Source organism: Dasypus novemcinctus, chromosome 31 (assembly GCF_030445035.2).
Source record: "Dasypus novemcinctus isolate mDasNov1 chromosome 31, mDasNov1.1.hap2, whole genome shotgun sequence".
NCBI classification, from domain to species: Eukaryota; Metazoa; Chordata; class Mammalia; order Cingulata; family Dasypodidae; genus Dasypus; species Dasypus novemcinctus.
The window spans coordinates 42,610,227-42,636,529 of NC_080703.1; the positions used below are offsets into that span (position 1 = coordinate 42,610,227).

Below are 26,303 nucleotides of genomic sequence, written 5' to 3' on the forward strand. Positions count from 1 at the left end.
CTTTCTTTTCTCTTTCTTTCTTTCATTCTTCCCATCCGCCCATTTCCTGGACACTGGAGAGCAAGCTGCACACACAGTACTCCCTGGACACATGATATTTTCCCTCCAAGTAAGGAGATTCACTTACCAGGCACTGGAGGGCAGTAATCAAGTCCCACGGAATTTAACATCGATATGAAGCTTACAGTCCGTAGTTCAGTTTTTTTCTTACATCCAAATAATGTCCTTTTGAGTCTTTTCTTTTCCAGTCTTAGATCCTATCCAGGATCATCTAATTCTCATTATTTCTTTAGTTTATCATCCTTTTTTAACTTACAAAACATATATACTGCGTAAGTCTCCCATCCCAGCCCCTCCCAAGCACACCATTCAGTGGGGCTAATCACATTCGCATTAGTCGGTGGGGTTACTCACCCTCACCCACTACTAGAACTTTCTCTTCACTCCAAGTAAACCTGCCATTTGCATTAATTCCCCATTGCCTCTTCCACTACCCCTGGTAATCTGTACTCTGCTTTCTGTCTCGATGAGTTTAAATATTCTCTGATGTTTTCTCTATGGGCACCATGGGGCTTAAATCTCCTGTATCTATTTCATTTGTTTAGATGCCACCTTAACTCCACAGCATATAAAAACTACGGTCCTATACCCTTCTCTCCCCCCACCTTTAGGTAGCTTTTGCCACAAATCACATATTTATCTGTTATGAATCCAAAACCATTGATTTGTCATTACATTTTATACATGTCCCTTTTAGATCCTATATGAAGCAAAAAGCGGACTTACAAATAAAAAATACAAGAGTACTGGTATTTTTATTTACCCATATTGTTATCCTCAATGGAGATCTTAATTCTTCATGTGGCTACAATCTGTTGTCTACTGTCCTTTCCTTTATTATTATTTTTTAAAGATTTATTTGTTTATTTATTTATTATCTACCCCCCCCTCCTGGTTGTTTGTTCTCTGTGTCTATTTGCTGCATCTTCTTTGTCTGCTTCTGTTGTTGTCAGCGGCACGGGAATCTGTGTTTCTTTTTGCTGCGTCATCTTGGTGTGTCAGCTCTCCGTGTGTGTGGTGCCATTCCTGGGCAGGCTGCACTTTCTTTTGCACTGGGTGGCTCTCCTTACGGGGCGCACTCCTTGCACGTGGGGCTCCCCTACGTGGGGACACCCCTGTGTGGCAGGGCGCTCCTTGTGCGCATCAGCACTGCACATGGGCCAGCTCCACACGGGTCAAGCAGGCCCGGGGTTTGAACCGCGGACCTCCCATGTGGTAGACGGACGCCCTGACCACTGGGCCAAGTCCGCTTCCCTGTCCTTTCCTCTAAACCTGCAGAACTCTCTTCGGCATTTCTTGTAGAGCTGGTATAGTGGTGATGAGCTCCCTCAGCTTCTGTTTATCTAGAAATGTCTTAATGCCCCCTCATTTCTGAAAGACAGTTTTGCTGCATGCAGAATTCTTGATTGTCAAGTTTTTCCTTTCAACACTTTAAACATGTCTTCCTGCTGCCTTCTTGCCTCCATGGTTTCCAGTGAGAAATCAGCACTGAATCTTGGGGCCTATAGGGTTTATCCTGTTTGGGATTTACTGAGCATCTTGGATGTGTACATTCATGTCTCTTTTTAACTTTGGGAAATTTTCAGCCATTATTTCTCTGGAGGTTCCCTCTGCCCCTTTCTTTTTTCTGCTTCTGGGACTTTCACAATAGATATTACTATATTGGTATACTTGACGGTTCCCACAGGTTCCTGCAGCTCTATCCACTTTTTTATATTTTTCTCTTCAGCCTGGATGATTTCAATAGTCGTATCTTCAAGTTCTCTGATTCTTTCTTCTACTAGCTGCAATCTACTGTTGACCCCTCTAGGGAATTTTTAATTTCTGACACTGGGGACTTCAGTTCTGTTTGGTTCCTTTTCATAATTTCCATCTCTCTATTGATATGTTTGTTTTTGTTTTTTTTTTTTGCTTATATTTTTTCTTTCTTTTAAATGTTACATTAAAAAAATATGAGGTCCCTATATATCCCCCACCCCACCCACGCCACCCCTCCCACATCAACAACCTCTTCCATCATTGTGGCACATCCACTCTACACCGGCAAATACACCTGGTGAATACATTCTGGAGTACCACTGCAGCACATGGACAGTGGTCCACACTGTAGTCCACACTCTCCCCCAGTCTACCCAGTGGGCCACGACAGGACACACAATGTCCAGCATCCATTCCTGCAGCCCACCTGGGACAACTCTAAATCCTGAAAATGCCCCCACACCATATCTCTTCTTCCCTCTCCCAACCACCAGCAGCCACCATTGCCACCCTCTCCACATCACTGCTACAGTTTCTTCCCTTACTAATCACAACAGTTCCCCAGCAGAACACCAGTAAGTCCACTCTAATCCACACTCTATTCCTCCATCCTGTGGGCCTGGGGTGGCTATGTCCAGTCCCCCTCTACATCAAGAGGCGGTTTAGTATTGATATGTTCTTTGTGTTCATCTATTGTTGTCCTGTTTTCCTTTAGTTCTTTGAGTGTATTTTTAGGGCCGTTTTTTAAGTCTTTGTCTGGAATGTCCCAGGTTCAATCCTTCTCAAATATGGGTTCTAGTGCCTTAATCTTCTCTTTGCCTGCGCCACTGCTTCCTGTTTCTTTGCATGTATTGTAATCTTTTGTTGAAACCTAGACATTTTTATATATTTTAATGCACTATCACTGGAATTCACACTGTGAGGCACCTGTTCTTTAAGCTTGTATCCAGCTAGTGTCATGAATGCCAGGAACTAACAAGTTTTTAAAAAAAAGGAAGAAGGAAAGAAAGGAAACACCTTTCTCAGCCTGCCTACACGGGTATGAGCGCCCCTTCTCCAGGACCGCCGTCTCGGGCACTGCGCCGTGTGCTCACGGTCAGCGGTCCTCTGCGACTGCTCTCCACAGCTTCTGGAGGAGGCTCCCCGAACTGCTCTCCACGTGCAGGACGAGTTCCGGGACGGCGAGTCCCCCAGGCTACCACCCCCAGACTGGGCCAAGCAGACACGCTCCCAGCGTGCACAGGGTCACTCTGCTCCCTCGAGAGCCAGGACCAGGGCTCCTCCCCGGAACGTGGGCAGCTCCGCAGAGCCAGTCGGGCTGAGGAGGGGCCAGCCAGGGTGCCATGGGGCCCAAACACCTTTGTTCAGGGCGTACCAGGGATTGAACCCAGGACCTGCACATGTGAAGCAGGCGCTCAACCACTGACCTACATCCGCTCTCCAGTGTGAGCTGGTTTGTTCGTTGATTTGTTTTCAGGAGGTACCAGGGATTGAACCCGGGACCTCATACATGGGAAGCAGGCGCTCAACCACTTGAGCTACATCTGCTCCTCATCCTACCACTTCTGAGCAGTCTTTTCTTGATTTGGTGCTTATTCTCTTACTATAGTCCTTTAACTGTTTCCTGGAACTTTGAGAAAGATGCTTCTGCTACTTCCTGTTGGTTGCTCGAAGCTTCTGTGGGGGGACAGAGCTTTGAAGCTTCTCACCCTCCCATCCTGATCTTCACCAATAATACTTTTCAATGTCTCAGCTGAAAATGTCAAGTGCAAGCACTTCCAAGTGGCAACTGATGACGACATCAAAATTCAAGGCTGAACTCACAAGGAAGAAGGAATAAATCATCTTAGTTGAACTGGTAAGCTGTAAAATCAGTTCCTAATAGTTCAACTATTGTCTTTAAAAAAAGAGAGAACGCCTTGGATCAGGGTCAATTTCTGCTCTGTTGACTAGGATAATTTATTTTAGGAAACTAAATGAGCAGGGATCTTGGCACTTCACTCTAAATATAAGTCACCTTTCTTTTCCTCAAATGGGAAAGCATCTTCATAATTTAAGTCCAATAAAACTTCCGGATGTTTCATGTACTAAGGCTTTTTTGAACATGGTATTTAGACAGCGCCAGCCAAGGTGGATGCCACAGGCTTCCTACTGCCCCCGTGTGGACACGCTGAGGATCACGAGCCCGAAAGGGCGTCTGTATGAGGCAGCGAGATTCAAGGGCAGCAGGAAGGCAAGGCCAGCTTCTTTCCTGCTCCTTTCCACCTCTAACACCTCATCTGTCTCCTTTACAGGGGAAGCATCAGAAAAACTGGATCTAAGGGTTTCATGAGACCCGTTTATCTGCCATGCTCCCGTGCCCTGCTGCACCTTCCTACTCATGAGTTCTCAACTTGTTGCAGCTTCTTACCTTACAGTCCTGAATGCTGTACAATCTGACTCGATGCATAAAGTGCCACGGGGCATCCGTACTGTGACGCACAGCGCTGTACTGGGGAAAGCTGGCTGAGCACTGGACTCCAGGGACAAAACTTCCAACAAAGACACACTGCGCTTCGCATGTAACACGCTAACATTTTCAAACCTTTCTGACTTCCGTGATTCATTTGACCTTCCTGCCCCATAAAGCAGATGTAAAACTCAATTTTCCTGATGGGGGGAGACTCCGAGACCAGTGAGTCGTGAAAATGAGACTGGAAACCAGCCCTCTCGGCTCCCGGCGCGGCCCTCCTAGCACGTGTTGATGAACTGGGTCAGTCCTTCCAAGACCACCCCAGAATCTTCAAAGCAGCTGCAGGAGAAATCAATGGAAATCAAAGCTCGCACTCCAGGGGAGATTCTAAGTGTTCGGACCAGCGCAGGGATTCTCAGACCTGCCCGGGCCAGCGGTCAGCCGACGGACGGCTTCTCAACACACAGGTCACCGAGTCCCACGCCGAGGTTTTGATTTAGAGGGTCTGCGATGGGCCCGAGGATTTGCATCTCACCAGCTCCCAGCTGCTGGTCTAGGAACTAACCAGACCCTGGTCTAGGGTCCCACTCAGACAAGAAGATAAAGTCATCCCTATCCCACTTTCTGCTCCCGTCTTTCCTCATTTCCCAGCACGATACGAGTGAGAAACAGCACCTGTTTCCCGGGTCCTCTCCAACAGCACTGATGTTACGGGGCCGACTGCAACACACTCCCACCACATGTAGTGAAAATGACCAGAAAAAAAAGTATTTAAACACTCAAACTACAGGGGAGAGAACCCTCCACTAACAATTTGATACAGGTCAGTGGAAGGACTCAGTGCTTTTCTTAACCATAAAAGGAACACCAATGTAGAATCGATCACATTGTTAGTGGTTTTCATTTGTTTAAACAAAGGTCCTGATTTTAAAACAATATAGCAGGGACAACATGACAGACTGGAACATCTGAAAAATCTTCTAATGATATTCTGCAAAACTAACAGATGTCTTCTCGAAAGCATATCTGATCAGGACTGGGGAATGAACTATGGACTACTCTACTATAGACTTACTGTGATTCTAGCAATGGATTGTATCATTGATGTGGAGGCAGTGGCCACGGGAGGAGCTGAAGGCAGGGAGAGGGAAGAAGAGGTGTGATGTGGGGGCATTTTCAGGACTTGGAGCTGTCCTTTATGACACTGCAAAGACAGATACAGGACGTTATACATCCTGCCATAATCTACAGAATGGAGTGGGAGAGAGTATGAACTACAATGTAAACTATAATCCACGCTGTGTGGCAGTGCTCCAAATGTGTTCATCAATTGCAATGAGTGTACCACTCTAATGAAAGTTGTTAACATGGGAAAAGTGGGAGGCGTGGGGAGTGCGGCATGTGGGAATCCCACAAAATTTTTAATGTAAAATTTATGTAATCTAAGTCACTTTTAAAAATAAATAAAAAATATAGTAAAAAATTAAAAAAGCATGTCTGATTTTGCAGGAAAGTTAAAAGAAAACCTTGATGGTCAAAAATCAATTGCTGAGCACTGAGTATACATTTTGGATAGAATGTACAAGGCAGGGGAACCATGTGGTGGAAGACAGACTCTGGTCAACGGTACACACAGGAGAGTGCTCTCTCATGAACCACAACAAACGGACAATACCAATACATGGTGTTAACAGCTGGGGTATGTATTAGTCAGCCAAAGGGGTGCTGATGCAAGGTATCAGAACTCTGTTGACTTTATAAAGGGTGTTTATTTAGGTTAGAAGCTTACAGTCACCAGGCCCTAAAGAGTCCAACACAAGGTACCGTAAGAGGAACTTCCTCACCCAAAGTCAGTTGCCATATTTTGAAGCAAAAAGGCTGCCGGTCTCCACAGGGGTTCAGCCTTCCTCGTCCTCTTAAGGCTCTTTGGCCCAGCTTCTTCTGTTCCCAGCTCTAGGGTGCAGGGCTTGTTTCTTTCCGTGCCTTCTCAGCTGCTCAGGGCTCTGCTCTCTTCAGCTGCAAACTGCCAGGTGAATGGCTCAGCTCTCCCCAAGGCTTAGCTGTTTGAGCCTTCTCCCTTCTGTCACGTGGCAGGACTGAAACGACCACGTTCTCTCCTCTACTGTGTCTGTGGAGCTCCCTTTCTTCCTGTGCCTTCTTCTGTGTGTCTTCTTCTGTGAGTGTCCATTTATGCAGCCCTCCGAGGGGGTGGGGACTTAAACTGAGTTTCACCCTACTGATGTGGTCGAATCAAAGCCCAAATCGTAACATAATTTAATCAGACATCTCAACTGAATCTAATACAGCCAAAGGGGATCACACCAGGAGGAACAGACCAGTTTACAAACATAATCTGTGTCTCTTTCTGGAATTCATAAATAATATCAAACAGCCACAGGGTGTATGGGAAAACATACCAAATGTAAGCCATGGACCACAATCAGTGATAATAGTCTGATGATGTTCTTTCGTAATCTGTAACAAATGTTCATAACAATGCAAGGTGCTGATGGAGGGGTGATGTACGGAAATCCTGCACGTTATGCATGCTTGTTTTCTAAGCTCACAACTTACCTAATAAAATTTTTGTCAAAGATTAAAAACATGAATTGCCTAGGAAGGAAGTTTTAAACTAGTGCCCAGAGACCTCGACGAGACAGCAAGGAAGGGCAGAGAGAGGCGGCTTCTTCCACTGTGGTGCAGTCCCAGGAGAGACGTGGAGGCTCTCCAGCGGCTCTGCCCTTGGTGAAGACTTGGGCTCCAGCTGGGCTTTACTTCTTGATTCTCTTGATTCATCAGATTCTCTGAAACGAAGCTCAACGCACCAGCTAAGAACTGTTGTTCTCCTTCATTTGCTCTTCGGATCCACTCAAATTAGAGTCACTAGAACAACCAGCTTACAGGAAACGAGAACCTGAAGGCTGGAAACCCGATATACATCAAGACATGGGAGATGCGATGCTGTAACTACGCGTCAAACATTTCCAGAAAGATACTCAGAACTGTGGGCAGCGTAAAGGATTCTGCAATGATTAAGTGTCTCATGGACACCAAGTGGTGGCTGCAACATCACCGAGTGCTTGGAGACCCAATACTGAATGTTAGGAAAACTATCATAAACTACAGCTGGGCATCAGATGTTTGATGAAATACCTTTCTAAAATTTAAAGCAGTTGCAATAATAGGAAAAACAGATTGACAAAATTTACATGTGAAATATAAATATCAAGACATTTGTAAACAGTTAATGAACAAGAACAGATTTAAACAGGAAGAAAACAAATATTTTGAAAGGCTCTGAATTACAAGTAATACACAAAATAAAAATTGAAACTAGTACCATTCAAAAATATTAAATTTGAAAAAACATAAACAAACCTAAGATATTGGCAAACTAGTAAAGCAGGAATGAAAAGTAATGTCTTACTGGTAAAAACAAGTTTGAAAATTCATATTATGAGTTACAAAATAGTCTACTTCTGGGACTTTATCTTAAGAAGTCATTCAAAAGAAGAGAAAAGTTATTTGCTGAAATGATAGCATACCACAGAGACAAAGACAATGACCTTTCAAGTTAGGCATATTTGAGTCGAAATTCTGGCTCTGACACTTACTAGTTATATAACCCTAAGTAAGTTATTCAACGTACCCAAGTTTCAATTTTGTCCTCTAAATACTGTAAATAAAAATATCTGATATAAAGTGCTTAGTGTTCAATAAGTGGAAACCAGTTAGTTAAAACTGAAGAATGAGTCCCAATAGATGAAAGCTAGAACAAGCAATATCTAATAGGAAGACAGACAATTATTAAAATTAATATATATTGCCAGGTGGAATATTAGACAAAAATCTAAAAAATTATGAAGATTCTAATAAGTGAATGTTTAGAAAGTGCCAGGCAAACATATAATGAAAATTCTCTATATTTACTATGATTATGGCTAAGTAAAATATGTATGCAAGTGACCAAATACTGGAAAAGAACATGGATGAGTGAAAATGGGAAAGGCCATTTTATGGGGATTTAAAATGTTTTCCTAAATGTTAAAGTTTTTCTAATAAATGAAAAACATAAGGAAAAATAATTAAATAGCTGAAAACAAGAATGATAAGGTTGGTACTGGGGCATTTCCTAGTCTTGATACCCAAGGGGTTTACATTTCTTAAAAATAAAACTGTATTGAAGTATATCATTTATACATGAACTAAAAACTAAGTGTGCAGTAAAAGTTGTTAACTTACAAAACAAACATACATATCAGTATAAACACCTTGCATTGTTGTGAAACTTTTGTGACAAACTGTGAGAGTGCATCTTCAAAATATGACTACTAAGTATATTTCGTATTTTACATTTGGTGCATTTTTCCCCCAACCCACCCAATTATTAACACCCTGTATTAATGTTACACATTTGTCACAGTTCACGAGAGAATGTTCTCATGTTTGTTGTGTTTAGCGCAGTCCGTCTTCCACCACTGGATTCCCTGTGCTGCACAGCATCATGTGTTGTACAAGCCATTCAAAGTGCATACACTCTTACTCAGTCGCTCTCAGTTTCATCACAGAGTTGTGCTGTCATCACCTCAGTCAACTTTAGAACGTTCTCATTACTTCAAAAGGAAAACTCCCATACCCCCATACCTCTCTATACTTGTCTCTTAGAATCGATCTAGTATCTTCTTTGTCATTGCTGCAAAAATATTACTTTGCTACCGTTAACTATCGTCCGTAAGTTACATTAGTTGTAATTTTCCTATATATCAGCATACTCTTAACACTTAGTGAAAGCACATTCTTGTATTTATACTATTAACCACACTCTTCATCCATCACCTAAATCCTTATGTTATACATACCCTAGATCATTCTCTCGTTTCCTTTCAGGTGACATTTATGTCCCCAGACAACCCCGAGGGCTGACATCTCAGTGGCCATCAGGGTGGAAGAAGACAGCATCTGGGGCTCACACAAGGCAGACCTGGAGTGAGGCCTGCACACAGAGCTAGGATTCTCAGAGGGCTGCACCATCTCGCAAAGGCAGGGCGGCAAAAACCAACAACAAACACCTCCCTGCCAGAGAGAGTAACTGACCAAGAAGCTCTTATGCCTGGCCTTGGGCACTGACTGGGAAAAAAAAAAGAAGTATCCCCCAGGAAGTCATAACCAAGGGTGCTTCCTTATGCAGGTTCAGATTCGAATTCACGTAACACACAAGGCCCAGGAAACCCCCAGCCAAGAAATTAACACCAAGTGGTCCTGCATGTTTCATAGTCCTGAGATGCCTGAAAAAGCCAATCCACATCCTTTCCGTAGGAACTGATTCACCTACAACCCAGGCCGCTCAGGAGCCCCGCACTTAGGGCCCCAGTGAACCTGAGCACAGTTCAGAATTACAAAGCACACACGAACACAAGCTATCGTGGAAGAGAGCCAAGAGAATACAGGAAATTCAGAGCCACATGACCAAATACGTACGGTTCAGATAGTTAGGAAAGCACGCAGTGGAATCTAACACTGGATGAAGGAACAAGACGCGTGCAGGCCCTGCAGCTATCGTGGGTTTGGTTCCCGACTACCTCAATGAAGCAAGTTACGTGAGTTTTTTGGCTTCTCAGTGCATATAAGAGTTATGTTTATGCTATATTATAGTCTATTAGGTGTGCAACAGCATTGTCTAAAAAAATACAATGTACGTATCTCAATTTAAAAATGCTTTATTGCTGAAAAATGCTAAGCCTCCCCTGAGCCTCCAGCGAGCCCACCGTTTCGCTGGTGGTCTCCCCTGGTGGTGATGGCTGCTGGCTGATCATGCAAGTGGCTGCTGAAGGTTGGGGTGTCTGTGGCAATTTCTTGAAATAGGCAGTGGAGCTTCCTGCATTGATTGACTCTTTTTTTCACAAAAGATTTCTCTGTAGCATGTGATGTTGTCCGATGGCATTTTACCCACGATAGAACTTCTTTCAAATGGAAGAACCCTGCCACTGCTCTAACCAAGTTAACATAATATTCTAAATATTTTGTTGTCTTTTAACAATGATCACAACATTTTCACTAGGAGTAGATTCTATTTGAAGAAACCACTTTCTTTGCTCATCCAGAAGAAGAAACTCCCCGTCCGTTCCAAGTTTATCACGAGATTGTGACATTCAGGTACATATTTAGGCCCCACTTCTAATTCTAGTTCTCCTGCTATTTCCACCACATCTTCCTCCACCGAAATCTTGAACCCCTCAAAATCATTCATGAGTGCTGGAATCAACTTCTTCCAAATTGCTGTGAATGTTGATATTTTGACCTCCTCTCATGAATCATGAATGTTCTTAATGGCATCTAGAATGATGAATCCAGCACAGGAATCTCTATCTACGGCAGCTGTAACCTATGGAATATATTTCTTAAATAGCAGGATTTGAAAGTCTAGAGTAACTCCTTTATCGATGGGCTATGGAATGGATGTTGTGTTAGCAGGCACGTAAACAACATTAATCCCATTACACATCTCCACCAGAGCTCTTGGATAACCAGGTGAGCTGTCACTAAGCAGTCACATTTTGAAGGGAATCTTTCTTCCTGAGCAGCAGGTCTCAACAGTAGGCTTAAACATATTCAGTAAACCATGTCATAAACAGAGGTGCTGTCACCCAGGTTTTGTTTCTCCATTGAGAGCAGAGGCAGAGTAGATTTAGCACCATCTTCAGGGTCGCAGGGTTTTCAGAATGGTAAATGAACACTGGCTTCAACCTCAAGTCACCAGCTACGTGCCCCTAACAGACGAGTCAGCCTGTCCTCTGAAGCTCTGAAGCCAGGCGCTGACTTCTCCTCTCCAGCTATCAAAGTCCTAGGAGGCATCTTCTTCCAAAAGAAGGCTGTTTCATCTACATCAAAAATCCGTTGACCAACCAGCAACATGGCAGTGGAGTAAGGAGCTCCTAGAGTCAGCTCCTGCTGCAGGGCAGTTAGTAAACACCCAGAGCTCTCTGGAGCTGGCTGAAGCACCTGTTTGGGGCTCCAGGAGACCAAAAGAGCATCCTTCAGCATCCTTAAAGTAATGAAAGGAGGAGACTGCCCATCTGCAGAGAAACTTTTTAAGTAGAGCGCTCCATGCCCCGGAGGCCGGTGCCCATCCTCCACTGGAAGCACAAGCTGTCTCGGGAGCTGTTCTGTGGCTGGAATTGAAAGCTCCACTTCCCAAAAACAGAGACAGTCAGGTACCAACTTCAGCTATTGATGAGTAAATTCAGTGGGCTAAAGTATAATCCTGAGAACAGCTAAAGTTTGAGCCTGTCCAAGTAAAAAGAGGCCAGTAGCCACCATCTTAACTCTGCGCCTGGCTCGGGGGACAGCGAGGCAGACTGAAAATCACAGTGCTGGTGGGAACTGGGTTCTTTCCATCCAGATCAGACTGCAGCTCTAGCATATGCCGCAGCCCCACCTCTGGGAGGGAGGAAGCTGGGGGACCTGCGCGAGCCTCTCTGGGAAATTACCACCAAGCAGCGGAGGCCGGTGATTGCACTACTTCGGCAGTGCGAGCTGCCCCAGGAGCTATTCTGTGGCTGGAATTGGACACTGCCTTTCCCAAAAACAGGAGGAGAGGACGGTTGGCCACTGATTTTGGCTACAGTTTAGTAGACTCTGCTGGCTAAGGTATAACCCTAGGAACAGCTAGGGTGTGAATCTGTCCAAGTTGGAAAGAGGCTGGTGGCCACCATTTAGACTCCACCCCCAGTCTGAGGGGAAGCCAGGACCAAAAATCACAGAGACGGTAGGAACCAGTATCGCAGATCGGCCTGCAGCCCTAGCCTAGGCTTCAGCCCCGCCTCTGGCAGGGAGGAGGCTGGCAGGCCCTGCACCAGCCCATCCAGGTAACGGCAGGTATCTTTGGCTGGCACAGACTGAAAATCGGAAGTCAACCGGGGCAACTGCAGTCATCTTGGACCTGCACTGCATAGACTACTGCCCACACCTGCAGCTCCATCCCCACGCCAGGCAGGGGAGAAAGGGGTGTGAAGCTTCGTCAGTCTCTCTGGGCGACTACAGTCTAGGACGGCATGACTTGGATTATTCCACAGAGCCATGACTCAGTCCTACCCTTGGCAAAGGAGAAAGTTGGGAGAAGCTTCATCAGTCCCTGGGGCAATGAGGGCAGCTTGAGCCTCCACAGCTTACAGCACCAACTACATCCTTAGCTCCTACTGCACAACCAGCAAGGCAGAAAGGGCAGGAAGCCCTAAACTAAAAAGAAAAACTGCATCCACAATAAATACTCTAGTAAGCCAGATGCCAAGACACCAACAAAAAATTACAATCCACACCAAGAAACAGGAAGCTATGGCCCAGTTAAAGGAACAAGATAACCCTCCAGATGACATGAAGGAGTTGAGACAACCAATCACAGATGTTCAAACAAATCTCCTTAATAAATTCAATGAGATGGCTAAAGAGATTAAGGATATTAAGACACTGGACGAAAAAAAATAAGCAAAAACAAAAAACAAAAATTAAAAAAAAGACACTGGATGAACAGAAAGAAGAATTTGAAAGCATACACAGAAAAACGGTGGATCTTATGGGAATAAAAGTCTCAATAAATGAAGTTTAAAAAATGACAATTATTATAACTATATAATTATATAACTATTATTATAATAATTTTAAAAAAGCTATATAAATCATATAATAGTAGATTTGAGGAGGCAGAAGAAAGGATTGGTGAACTTGAAGAAATGACCTCTGAAAGTGAACATACAAAAGAACAGATGAAGAAAAGAATGGAAAAAATTTAACAAGGTCTCAGGGAACTTAAAGACAGCAAACATACATGTCATGGGTGTCCCAGAAGGAGAAAAGAAGGGAAAAGGGGCAGAAGGAATACTTGATGAAATATTGGTTGAAAATTTCCCAACCCTATTAAAGAACATAGATATCGATGTCCAAGAAGCAAAATATACCCCCCTCAGAAAAAATCTGAATAGACCAGCACCAAGACATATACTAATCAGAGTGTCAAATGCCAACGACAAAGAGAGAATTCTGAGAACAGCAAGAGAAAAGCAATACATAACATCTAAAGGATACTCAATAAAATTAAGTGCTGATTTCTCACCAGAAACCATAGAGGCAAGAAGATATATTTAAGACACTACAAGAGAAAAATTTCCAGCCAAGAATCTTACATCTGGCAAGATTATCTTTCAAAAATGAGGATGAGATTAGAATATTCACAGATAAACAGAAATTGAGAGAATGTCTAACCAAGAGATGAGACTTTCAGGAAATGCTAAAGGGTGTGCTAGAGCCTGAAAAGCAAAGACAGGAAAGAAAGGCCTGGAAAAGAGTCTAGAAATGAAGACTATAGCAATAAAAGTAACTAAAAGTGTCAAAAGAATGGGGAAAATAAAATATGACAGATAAAACTAAAATAGGAATAAATTTAACCAATGATGTAAAGCACTTGTATTCAGAAAACTGCAACTCAATGTTAAAGGAAATCAAAAAAGGCCTAAATAACTGGAAGAACATTCCATGCTCATGGATTGGAAAACTAAATATAAAGATGTCAATTCTACTCAAATTGATGTACAGATTCAATGCAATCCTGATAAAAATTCCACCAGCATTTTCTTAAAAAATTGAAAACACGATTATCAAATTTGTTTGAAAGGGTAAGGGGTCCCGAACAGCCAGAAATGTCTTAAAAAGGAAAAGCAAACTCTCATCTCCAGACTTTAAATTTTATTATCTATCTAGAGTGGTAAAAACAGCACGGTACAGGCATAAAGAGAGACACACAGACCAATGGAACCAAACTGATGGTTCAGAAACAGACTTTCACAGGTACGGTCAAGTGATTTTTGACTAGCCTGTCAAACCCACACAGCGGGAGCAGAACAGTCCATTCAACAAGTGGGCCAAAAGAACTGGATATCCATAGCCAGAAGAAGCAAGGAGGACTCCTATCTCACACCTTATCCAAAAATTAACTCAAAATGGACCAAAAACCTAAATATAAAAGAACTATAAAGCTTCTAGAAGAAATTGTAGGAAAATATCTTCAAGTCCTAGTGGTAGGTGGTGGATTCTTAAAGGAGATAAGAGAAGGACTGAGATGGACTACTGACACTTAATGTATGTAGAAGTTTTAATTAGCTTTAGTGTAAACTGTGGAAATGTATAGACTGGATGGTAACAAATAGTAACAGCTAGTTTACAAATGGGGATGTGGCTGAAAATGGTAGTTAGGGATGTAAATGCCAATTGACAGAATACTAGAGAATAATCTAGGAACTGAATAGCACAGTAAACCAAGAGGTGGATGAGAATTGTGGTTGATGGGACAGATGCAAGAGTGTCCTATGTGAACTAGGGCAAATGTACATCACTACTGCAGGGTGGTGGGAATGTGGAGAAGCATGGGAAAAATACAGCTGGAGTGACCTATGGAATGTGGTTAGCAGTAATAATGCAATATGCTTGCATCTATGCCAAAGAGGTAATGTGTTGATAATATGAATATGGAGAATGTGAGCCAAATGTACACTATGGACGTGGTAACAATCAGATGATATTATTTTAACTGTAACAAATGTTCCACCACAATGTGACGTGTTGATAGATGGATATTGTTTGGAAATTCTACCATGTACATGATTATTTTATAAGTTTATACCTTCCGTCATTAAAAAAAATATTTAAAAAATAATAATAGGATGGGGGAAAAATACACCAAATATAAGATAAGGACTATAATTAGTAGTAAGATTTTGACAAGATTCTTTCATAATCTGTAACAAATGTCTCATGACAATGCACGGTGTTGGTGGAGGGTTGATGGATGGGACCCCTGTATAAGGTTAGGCATGTTTGCTTTTACGTTCACAACTTCTACTATACACTTATTTTCATCGATAAATGATATAAAAGCAGTGCTCCAAAATGTACTCACCAGGTGCAGTGAATGTGCCACAAGGATGGGAGAGGTGGTTGATATGGGCGGAGTGGGGTGGAGGGGTGGGGATATATGCGGACCTCATATTTTTTGAATGTAACATTTAAAAGAAAATAAAGAAGAAAAAAAAACACTCTAAACTATGGACTTTACTTTAAAAAAAAACAAAAATAACACAGTGGGTGGGGGAAACACTTTGGTTAGGAGTAATATTGTGACAAAGCTCTTTAATCATTAGGTTAAAACACTTAACAACGATGCAAGGTATTGGTGTGGGGTGAGGTATGAGAGTCCCGTATGATGCTATGTAGGTTTGTTTTGTTAAGTTCACAACTATTGCTATACACTTCTTGTTTATGTATGTTTACGCCTGAGTGATATACTTCAATAAATTTTTTAAAAAGGCAGAAAGTACCATAATAAATCCTGCTCTTGAAAAAAAAATTTTGTTGAGGTAGGGCGTAGCTCGGTGTTTGAGCACCTGATTAGAAAGTATGAAACCCCAGGTTCAATCCCTGGCACCTCAAAAAAAAAAAATCTATTGTCTAGCCTACACGTTCAGCGTAACCACCTTCATCAATGATCTTAAACAAGATCTTCTGCATAACCTGCTGCATCTTCTCCATCAGCACTTGCTGTGTTATCTTGTACCTTTCAGTTAGACAGACAGCGTCTTTCCTTACACATGGACCAACCCCCGCGAGCTTCAGACTTTTCTTTGCAGCTTCATCACCTCTTCGGCCTTCACAGAATTGAAGAGAGGGCTTTACTCCAGATTGCGCTTGGGCGTAAGGGAAGGCTGTGGCTGGTTTCATCTGTTCAGACCACTAAAACCCCCACTTCCGCAGCAAGGCCGTTTTGCTTTCTTACTATTCGTGTGTCCACTGGAGGAGCACTTTAAATTTCCTTCAAGAACTTTTTCCTTTGCATTCACAACTTGGCCAGCTGGTGCAAGAGGCCTGGCTTTCGGCCTGTCTTGTCTTTCAACCAGCATCCCTCACTAAACCCAATGTTTTATCTCTACCTTTTGATTTGAAGCGAGAGATGCACAACTCTTTCTTTTACTTGAACACTTAGAGGGGTTATTAACTGGCTTAATTTCAATATTGTTGTGTGTCAAGGAATAGGAAGGCCCAAGGGGAAGGAGAGAAACCAGGGCACAGCTGGTCACTGGAGCAGTCAGAACACACATTCACTGAGCAAGTTCAAGCACTTACACGGGCATGGAGCCCCAAAACAGTTACCATAGCAACACCAAAGCTCGCTGATCACAGGTCACCGTAACAGATATAATAATAGTGAGAAATGTTGAACTATTGAGAGAATTGCCAAAATGTGGCACAGAGACACGACGTGAACACGTTGTTGGCCAAATGGTGCCATACACTTGCTGGACACAGGGCTGTGCTTATAAAAAGCACAGTATCTGCGAAGCACAATAAAGTGAAGTGCAATCAAATGAGATATGCTTGCACTGTTAAATAAAACCAGATGGATTTGAAAAAGTACCCCGAAGAACTTCCGTAAGTGAAGATGACAGTCAGTGAAATTAAAACCTCAATGAGTAAATTTTAAAAAGCAGGTTTGCGGGAAGCAGCTGTGGCTCAAGCAGTTCAGCTCCCATTTACCACATGGAGGACTGGGGTTCGATCCCTGGGACGTCCCAGATCCGTGTGGAGCGGTCTGCAGCGCAGCCAGCTGACACACCAAAAAGACGATGGTACAACCAGGTAGGAAAAAAAAGCAGATGTGAGGTGGCAAAAGCAATTTTATGGCATGAACGTGAAAGCTGAAAAAAAATTTGCTTAGAATTTAACATAGAGATGAAAAGATGAAACAAGGGGATAAGAGGCCTGGTGGAAAAACAAGGTCTATTGTATTTCTAGTTGGAATTTCAGAAGGAAGAAATAGAGAAATGACACACATATGATATAAAGGAATACTGGCAAAGACTTTCCCTTATCAGTGAAATACAGAAACCCATACATTAGGATATACAGAAAGAAACTTATACCTGGACGTATCTTTCTTTTTTTTTGAGGTCCTGGAGCCAGGGGCTAAACCCGGGACCACGTATGTGGGAAGCCGGTGCTCAACCACCGAGCCGCATCGGCTCCGAGCTGGTTTTTTGTTTGTTTGCTTGTTTGTTGAGCAGGAACCCAGACCTCCCGGGGAAGCAGGGGCTCAGTCGCTTGAGCCATATCCGCTCCCTAGACACATCTTGGAGAAACTTCAGAAAACAAAATACGATAGTCTTTTGGGAAAGAAATTAGGAGGCAAGGGTTTTATGCTAAGCCAAACTACGGTAGATTACACAAATCAGAGATAATTTTGAAAGTACAGGACACAGGGAGTGGTATTCTCACTAGACCTTTTTAAAAACACAGAGGATGAACTTCTGCCAACTAAGTCAAAGGAAGGACTACTGCAAAAGCACCGGCAGTGAGCCTTAAATATAAAATAAATATGAGGGTTGTGTTTCTAGAACATAGTGCAAAAGTTAAAAACTTTGATAACAGAAATTATAATATGAACAAAAGGTAGGTGGGGTGAGGGAAACAGTGTAATGCATAGGAAAACAAGGGAGGAAATAACAAAAAAGAAGTGGAAATTCAAGAATTGAAAAAAAAAAAGAAAAATTACAGAATTAATAAATAAACCCAAGAGGTTATTCTTTAAAAAGCACCAATAATATAGATAAACCTTCAGCTAACCTAATTGAGAAAAGAGACAAAATATACAAAATCAGCATACTAAGGAAAAAGTATCTACAAATACAGAAGAAATTAAAAGAATAATGAACAAGCTCATTCAATTCTATACTGATAAATCCAAAAGTGAGGATAAAATGGTTAATTTCCTAGGAAAATGGATTTTACCAAAATTTACTTAAGGTGAAAGAAAACATTGAAAAAAGCCAACAATCGTAAAGAAGTAAAGTTAACAATTGGGTAAACCCCTCATTCTCCATTCTCAAATCATGAGGCCCAGTTTCTAAAGGACTTCTGTCTAGTTACAAAGGAGCAGGTAATCCCAATGCTACTTAAAGTGTTCGAGGGCATAGTAAAAGAAGTTGATTTTGCAGTGAAAACAAAATTCTGATGATACAGAAAAAAGGTAGACACTGCATGAGGTCTAGGACCCAGGATCCTTGTCCTTGTGCCTTACTGTCCTAAGCGTGTAGCTTCCATTCTGAGGGTCACCTCGTGGTGGCAAGGTGCCTACTGAGGCTCCTGTGCCCATACTGCATGGGAGAGTAAAGGAGCACCTGCCAGAGGCGGCTTTCCCCACAGCCCTGCCTGCTGGCTTCCATTTAAACGGCTTTGGCTGGCATGAGGATCCCAGCTACAGTGAAGACTTGGAAATGAAAACTGCAGTACCATCTTGAATAAAACCAGGATTTTGCCAGATAAAATATATAGCCATAGGCAGATATAGACATAGATGATATATATGTAGATGTACAGGTATGTAGATACATAAATATACAGATGTAGACAGAAATAGATAATACAGAGATACACACACCACACATGCAGAAACTCTCACATGTGTACAAGGAAGCATGCAAGAAGATTTAGAGCACAGTTTACAATACTGGAAAGTTAAAAATGACCTAAATATCCATCACCTGAAGAATGGATGATACAGGAATTATAAATACCAAATTCAGGATAGTGCTTATTTTTGTGGGACAGGGAAGGGTATATATGGGAGAAAGATGCACGGGGGTTTCACTGTATTTTCAATACTGTATTTCTTAAGATAGGGGCTGGGTATGTGGGTGTGCACTAATCACTATTCCTGTTCATGTGCCTGGAAAATTCCATAAAGGTTTACTGTATAAAAACACATGAATGTAACAACAAAGCATAGCTAACTTCCAAAGTGGCACTCGAAGGCACTGATGCAGAAAGGAGCTTAAGGGTGTTAAGTTCTCATCACCAAGACGTCAGGTGCTTTCCACTGCTTTTGCTTCAAGCCCATCTCTGAGCCGTGGTACTTTTTAGTCCGTACGTTTATTGAGAAGCAAATAAAGTCAGTTTTGTTTTATTCCTAGAACCATTTTATTAGATTCTTTCATTGCCAGCTCTGTTATGCCCATATATATATATTTTTTTACAGCACATTCCCTGCTAAACAGTTTTCAATATTGTTGATGCTTTTTTTTAGGTATTCATTTTCAGTTCCCTCTTCTTTTATTTCAGCCTCTGAATTCTATAATGTATCACGAGTGCCCATAATTCACTTCTTCATTTGATAACTAAACATTTCAAATTTTGATATATAAGTTTGTGAGGGTATTTATCAGAGGTTCAGCTTTAAAATAATCACAAGGCTTCTCAGTGCCCTTGTTATTTGCTGAAATCAAAAGGTAGTATCACAATTTCTGCATCTATGGCGTTATTCCCGATAAAGTTGTTTTGTCTTACAGATGATATTTTCTCTATGCACTATTTTCTATTCTGTAACTCTTATTAAATTAGTTGCCGGGATAGTCTTCTCACCCAGGTGGAAGACAGCCCATGAAATAACCCTTTCTAATAATCTTAAATCTAGAACTCACAAATAGAATAATGGGTATGCAGACTGACTCTGCTTTGGAAAGCATGTTATCAACACTTTAGTCTTTTCTTTTAAAAAATCAGATTTGTTCCTCCTTTGACCTCCCATAAAAACTATGTATAAATAAATAAATAGCTATGCCTACTGCCAATGAGTAAAGTGCTTAATGCTTAGAGTCTGCACCAAGGGCCTTGGATGACTTAGGAGAGAATTCTCAGGATCCCGTGATTATAATTTGATTGAAAAGGACCTGTTCTCTGCCCCTCTAACCTGGGGGATGACGACTCACAGCTTATCTGCCCAATCATTAGGCCCAAAAGACCTTTGGGATGGTACACCCTGAACTGGAGTAAAGGTGAAAGCAAGTTTAAACAAGCTGACTTAGCTCTTTGTGTAAACTGCCAGAATCCAGACAGACAGGAATTTATTTCCATGCAAAACCACTTAATCTGAACTCAGGGTATTTAACTCAATTCCAAGGTCAGCTTTCAGTGCCCTTTATACTGACTGATTCTGTCAGTGATTCCAGTGATACCAGAGTGAACTGATTACCTGTATAGATTCTTGCTGCAAATGTCTGCACAATCTTGAACCACTAAATTCAACTGTACATTTAACAATGAATTCATACCTTCACCATGAGTGCAAAGCTAGTGGTTCTCAACTTGGGCTGCAAATCAAAATCACCTGTACTTAAAAAAAAAAAAAAAGTACAGGTGCCTAACATCTAAGATGCTGACCAAGAAGATCTGGGTTCAGAGTAGTCCTGGGAAGAGAGCTCTGAAATGGGTGTTCCAAACGATCCTGCCTTGCCTATTGTAACACGGTTTCCCTTTTACAGTTTGCTTGTTTTTTAGCAGGCAAATAGAACCTTTGGTGGGGTTTAGAGAAGACAAGTGTGTGACAATAGACAGGACAGTGTGATTGGGGATCAAAAGAACTGAGTTGAAGTCCTAGTTGTGCTGCTTACCAACTGTATAACCTTTGGTAATTTTAATAACCTCTCTGTAACAGTTTGTCTTCTGTGAAATAAATAACAACAACAAAAAAAACATCTAGGGTAGGGCCCTAGCAATTGTAGTTTTTAAAAACTTTCCAAGAAATTCTAATGCAGTGGGCTAGAGGCTGTCTCAAAGTTGTAAACAATGATACATGATGGCGGTGGTGAGGTTTCTCCAACAGGGAGGACTATTTAAAGCCACACGAAGAACGCCTGGCACCATTCTGGGATGTCAGTTTTACTTGACAGGTAAGTAGTTCAAAACGCATTTTTATTTTGGATGGTGGTTACAACTGTCAAAATTCATCTGACTCTTAAGACCCGCATTTTATGGTACGTTCATTACGTCTCAATAAACATGTCATTTTTATCTTAAAATAGGGATACATCCTGGAGTAGAATGTAAAATTCATTTTTTTTAAAGTGAATCCTGAAATTTCAGAGATACCTCCTTGTTGGACAGGCTGCCTTTGGCTGCACCTCCAGACCCAGGGAGGCAGCCATCCTCTCTCCCACGCTGGGGGTGGGGGCTGAAAGGCGAGCGGGACCATTTGGAAGGACCCGGGGCTCTAGTTTGAAAACGCCTCGTGTTTAAAATCCTTCCACCGCCAGTGCTTCTCATTCATGTCACTGCCCTTGCCAGCTTCCCTCTCTGCTTATACATATTCCAAAGCCTCAAAAAAAAAAAAAAAAAAATTAAGTTCCACTCATTAGGACTGGGGATTTTATCTTTATTGTTGCTGAGCAGCAATAAACAACTCTTGAGGCAGCAGCCCGGGGAACCACATTTTACAAGAATCTTTTTCATCCAAAAAAATATTTTAAGAAGTTTTTTTAAAACCGGGCGTAGGCACTGGGTGTAGAGGTAGAGGCTGAATCTAAGAACGGTGAAACCCACGTCTCCTGACTTCAGAGAGGCGAGGATGGAGAGTAATACGGGTTGGCAGCACGGCTTAGAGAAAACCGCGTTCAAAACTGTTAACGGGCTCAGGAACTTCCCCCTCCCCGGTGGGCTGCGGGCTGAACAGTGGAGAGCCAGCAGCTCTGCGGTCCGACGGGGGACCTCCGGGCTGGAGGCGGCTCGCAGGGAGGTGGGGAAGGGAGCATCCGCCGGCAGATTTAGGGGTCACGAAACCGCAAGGAGAGGACGGCGGCCGGGGACGCGGGCGGCCGGCGTCTAACTCGACGCCCGCCCTTCCTATTTTTCGGGGGGCGCTGGCACAGCGGTTTTCCAGGACCACGGTCGGCACAAGGTCGCCTACGTCCAGGCACCAACGTCGGCCGAGAGCACACGAGGCGCCTGCCGAGGCAGCGCTAAGGCGACGCGCAGCTGTTTGTCCCCGTGAGTCGTTTCGGCTGCACGGTGAGCTGCGACCACGTGTCGCCACAGCGTCGCTGACCTACAGGCGACCTTTAACCTCGCCGGAAGCCCGCGCGGCCGCCGACCCCGGCAGCCTCTGCGCACCCGCCCGCGCCGCCGCCCTCCGCCCCGCGTAGCTCCCCTCGCCCGTGGGGGCCCGAGCAGCCTCGAGGTGGTGGGCCGGCAGGCGCGAGGCCTCAGAGGCTCGGCTTACCTGAGCGGCCCGGGCGCAGCCTCCGCTAGTCCCGCCCCCCGAGGACGCGCTGACTCGCGAGTGGCGGAGGCGGGAGAGGGCAGGGTCCTGATTGGAGGAGCCTGTGCTGACGCCCTCGCCGGTCGCGTAGCACCGCCTCCTGAGGTCGCGCTTGACCAGCGAGAGGCGGAGGCGGGGGCGGGGCCGGAGACTAGGGCTGGATCTTGATTGGAGGAGCCTGTGCGGATGTCCTCGCCTGTGGTGTAGCCCCGCCTTCTGAGGGCGTGCTGATCCGCAAGGGGCGGAGGCGAGGGCAGGGTCCTGATTGGAGGAGCCTGTGCTGACGTCCTCGCCGGCCGTGTAGCCCCGCCTCCGCCCCGCCAGGTAAAGGGGTTGGCGCCCTCCTCCGTCAGAAGGGCGTGCGGCCATTGGTGCGGTGGTGTGCGGGGCTCATTTGCCGCGGCGTCGCGTGGCTACCGGCTGCTGGAGCGCCCTGGTCGTCTGGCGGGGATGTGGGAGGCCGACTCCGCACAGCGCCGCGACGGCGCCGAGAGGAAAGTGTCTGGCGCTCAGGTCGTGGCCGAGGCGCTGAAGGCGCAGGTGCGGTGGCCGCTGGGAGGCGCCTACGGAGGCCGACGGGGGCCGGGCGGTTGCCCTGGAGACGCGTGCGGGGGGCGGCGGGCGCTCACCTCCCTGCTCTCTGGGCCCAGGATGTGCAGTACGTGTTCGGCGTCGTGGGCATCCCGGTGATCGAAATCGCTGTCGCCGCCCAGAGCCTGGGCCTCACGTACCTCGGGATGCGGAACGAGCAGGCGGTGAGTCCGGGTGCGACGGGCGGGTTGCCGGACGGCGGGTCCTCCCTGCACGGCCCCCGACGGCGGGTCCCCCCTGACGACCTGGGCACGGCCCCGACGGGGGTCCCCCCTGCACGGCCCCAGGCGGCGGGTCCCCGCGGGGAGGCTCGGCCCAGACCCCGGCCTGGGCGCAGCTTCCAGCCATGGCAGCCCCGCGAGGCGGGGACCTCTGTCCATCCCAGCTGACACGGGTTGCGGAGCTAGCCCGAGGGGACACCCGGGGCCGGCGGCGCCAGCACCGGACTCACCGCGGCCAGACCATTTCCCAGCCGCTGCGCGGAGCTGGGCGCTGCAGAGTCCCTGGAGTCAGCAGAGAAAGGGCGGTTTCTCAGGCCGCCTGCGTGCCTTTACTGCTGGTTTCTGTGTCTGTGGCTGTGCAGTGTTTCCTGAGCGCTGGCCTCCCAGCTGGTGTGAGCTCCGCGCCCCGGCTGGTGCCTGCAGGGAGCACATTAGCAGGCCTGCTGAGGTGAAGGATGCCCCAGACGCTGACAAAGCCAGGGCAAGTGCTCTTTCGACCACATCCTACTGTCACGTTTCGCAGAGGTTTGTTGGGAAGCTTGGAGAAGGAAGATCGGACCTTCTGTCAACCTTGCTCTCAGCAGCAATAGCTTCAAAGATCCAGAATCCACTGCTGCCAGTCACATCCTGCCAGTCCATCTAAGCCCAACTATTTTCCTTTCCCCTCCTGTTGTCTGCTCTCATTCAGCTCTTGCTGCCTCTTGCCCAGACAACTGTCCTGAGCTCCTGACACGTGCCTTTCCTCTGCCAACAGATGGGAGCGCCTGGAGAGCAGCAATTGTGGTTAATTTGTTACTACATCCCCACAGTGCCTGGCTTAGTTGGTTCTTGCATTATGTAGATGCTTAATAAATTTTTTATTAATTGACTGTTATTCCTTATCTACAAGGTGAGATAATTGTATTTTTTTACGTTAAAATTAACAGGTCTTCAGTTTGTTCTGCTTCTAACTTTTACTATTATTAAGTGGAACAGTGGTCTCTTTTTTCATCTGTATGAGACTATGGAGCTGTTGATCTATTAATAGGGCCTGTTTTTCTAAAGATTGGATGTCTGCCACTGATTTCTCTTAGAATCGTTTTAAATAATCTATTAGTAAAGAAGGTAGAAAACCAATGCTGTATGCTCACACTGGAAGAAGCAAGAAAAGAAAAGAACCCCCAAAACGAAAGGAGTGAAACAATGTAAGAGCAGAGATTAATGAATAGAAACAAATGAACAATAGAGAAAAGTCAACAGTGCCAAAATTTGGTTCTTTAAAAACATTAATAAATTTGATAAGCACCTAACCAGACTGATGAAGAAGAAGAAAACACCTATCACTAATATTGGGGAAAAAAAGGAACCTTCCTACTGATCCTGTAGATATTTAAAAAATTGTAAGAGGATATCATGAACAATAGAGATAAAATGGAAAACTTCCTTTAAAAAACAAAAACCTGGATTAGGTACCTAGTTATGAGTGGAATATTTCTTGCTAAAATGGAAAGAGTTCTAATTCCTCCTTTACCATTAAGTTCTGATGTCTCACTCAGTAAGTTATATGTATCGCAAGGGCCTTACTAAGTCTCAGTGTTCTTTCTTTGTAGGCTTGTTATGCCGCCTCCGCAGTTGGATATCTGACAGGCAGGTAACCAAAAATCTATTTGGTTTCAATTACTTTGATACTTTTTGGGTAAATTATTATCTCTCAGTGAAAGGATTAGTTGATTTAAAGAGTTTGTAGGTAATGATATATATTTTCAATAAACTATTTTTAAAGAAGTTTTAGATTACAGAAAAATTACATAGAAATTATGAGGGATTCCCATGTACCCCCTCCCTCTCCCTCATCATCTCCTTTTTTTTTTTTAATGTAGCAGTACAATTTATTATGGTATATCTGTAAAATCTCGTTTAAAAAATGCGCAGTTAAAAAAATGACTCATGGTAAGGACAATGATAATGTAAAAATAGCATCATCATTATGACATTTATCAGTACTTCACACATCCAACAAATACTGAAGAAGGCACTTACTATTGTTTTAACTTCTTTAAAGCCAAAAACTTAAGCACAAATCAGAATTAAGAAAAACTTCAGAATGTTCACATTTGCATGCATTTTTGGCTGAAGTTTCAAAGATTCTGCTCTTAACAAAATGACAACTTTGAATCAAAATGAGTATTAAAAACCTTTAAGCCTTGTGACAAACTTACTCTACAGAATCAAGGAAAACAGAGTGAATAGTAACAGCAGTATATTTCTAGGAGAGAAAGCAATCACTTTATCATAAATCAAAAATCAATGAATCAACATTTTAATAACTGATCAAGTTTATTTTCTATTCAAGAATTTGCTTTCAACTTGCGTCTTTTAAATGCATCCCTGTATTTGGATTAAATTTATACATCAAAAACATGCTCAGTATTCCAATCTTAAGTATGAACCATAACTTATCAAAGCATAGTCCAAATACTATGCAAATAATGCTACCATTTAGATTTATATGCTTCATCTGAAACTTATAGGAGTTTTACCTTGTTTCTCCAGAATAAATGTCCCTGAGTCTAAAACTTTAAATGATAATCAAAGAAGACAGGAAATGGTATTAATAAAGAAAAATAAAGAATTTAGAGCACTCTGAGGGTCAGGGTAAAAGGATGATAATGCCAGGAATAAAGTTTTTCTGGGTGGAAGGCATTGCCATTTTGCAGGGTGACTCCTTGGTGATCAGATAGTGAAATAGCGGTGAGGTGTGCCTCTAGGATCTCATAACTACCCCAGCTTATGAAAATGCTCAGCTCAAACGGGTGAATGCTGGGGCTCATTCGCTTATTCAGAATTGCTAATGTATACTCACGTTACCTAACAATCATCCCTCTCATCGTTAAAAATTAATCAAGACATGCCCAATTTAGGAAACTTAGAAAATGCAGAAAACTAAAATCATTCATGACTGCTGAGCTGTTAATATTTTGTTGTGTTTTCTTTGTCTTTTGTTTTCTACATACACGTGTAATTTTTAAGCAGATTTGGATTCACACTATAATTTGTATCAAAAATTTTTTCATTTGTTAGCTTTAATAAAAAATGTTTTCTTTTCCAAAATGAA

General features: G+C 43.6%; 2 protein-coding genes across 2 annotated transcripts in view; one reads left to right on the forward strand and one right to left on the reverse strand.

The window, feature by feature from the left end:
• BTD (biotinidase) overlaps positions 1–22,766 on the reverse strand; it is a 47,400-nt gene extending 24,634 nt beyond the window's left edge. Inside the window, exon 1 of the mRNA XM_058290657.2 lies at positions 22,359–22,766. Within this exon, the coding sequence (XP_058146640.1) occupies positions 22,359–22,766 (408 nt within the window). The remainder of the gene's footprint in view (positions 1–22,358) is intronic.
• The window catches only part of HACL1 (2-hydroxyacyl-CoA lyase 1), a 37,628-nt gene continuing 34,022 nt past the window's right edge, over positions 22,698–26,303 (forward strand). The window contains exons 1-3 of the mRNA XM_004483651.4: positions 22,698–22,937; positions 23,048–23,152; positions 24,799–24,839. Coding sequence (XP_004483708.2) covers positions 22,848–22,937; positions 23,048–23,152; positions 24,799–24,839 — 236 coding nt within the window. The 5' untranslated portion in view covers positions 22,698–22,847. The remainder of the gene's footprint in view (positions 22,938–23,047; positions 23,153–24,798; positions 24,840–26,303) is intronic.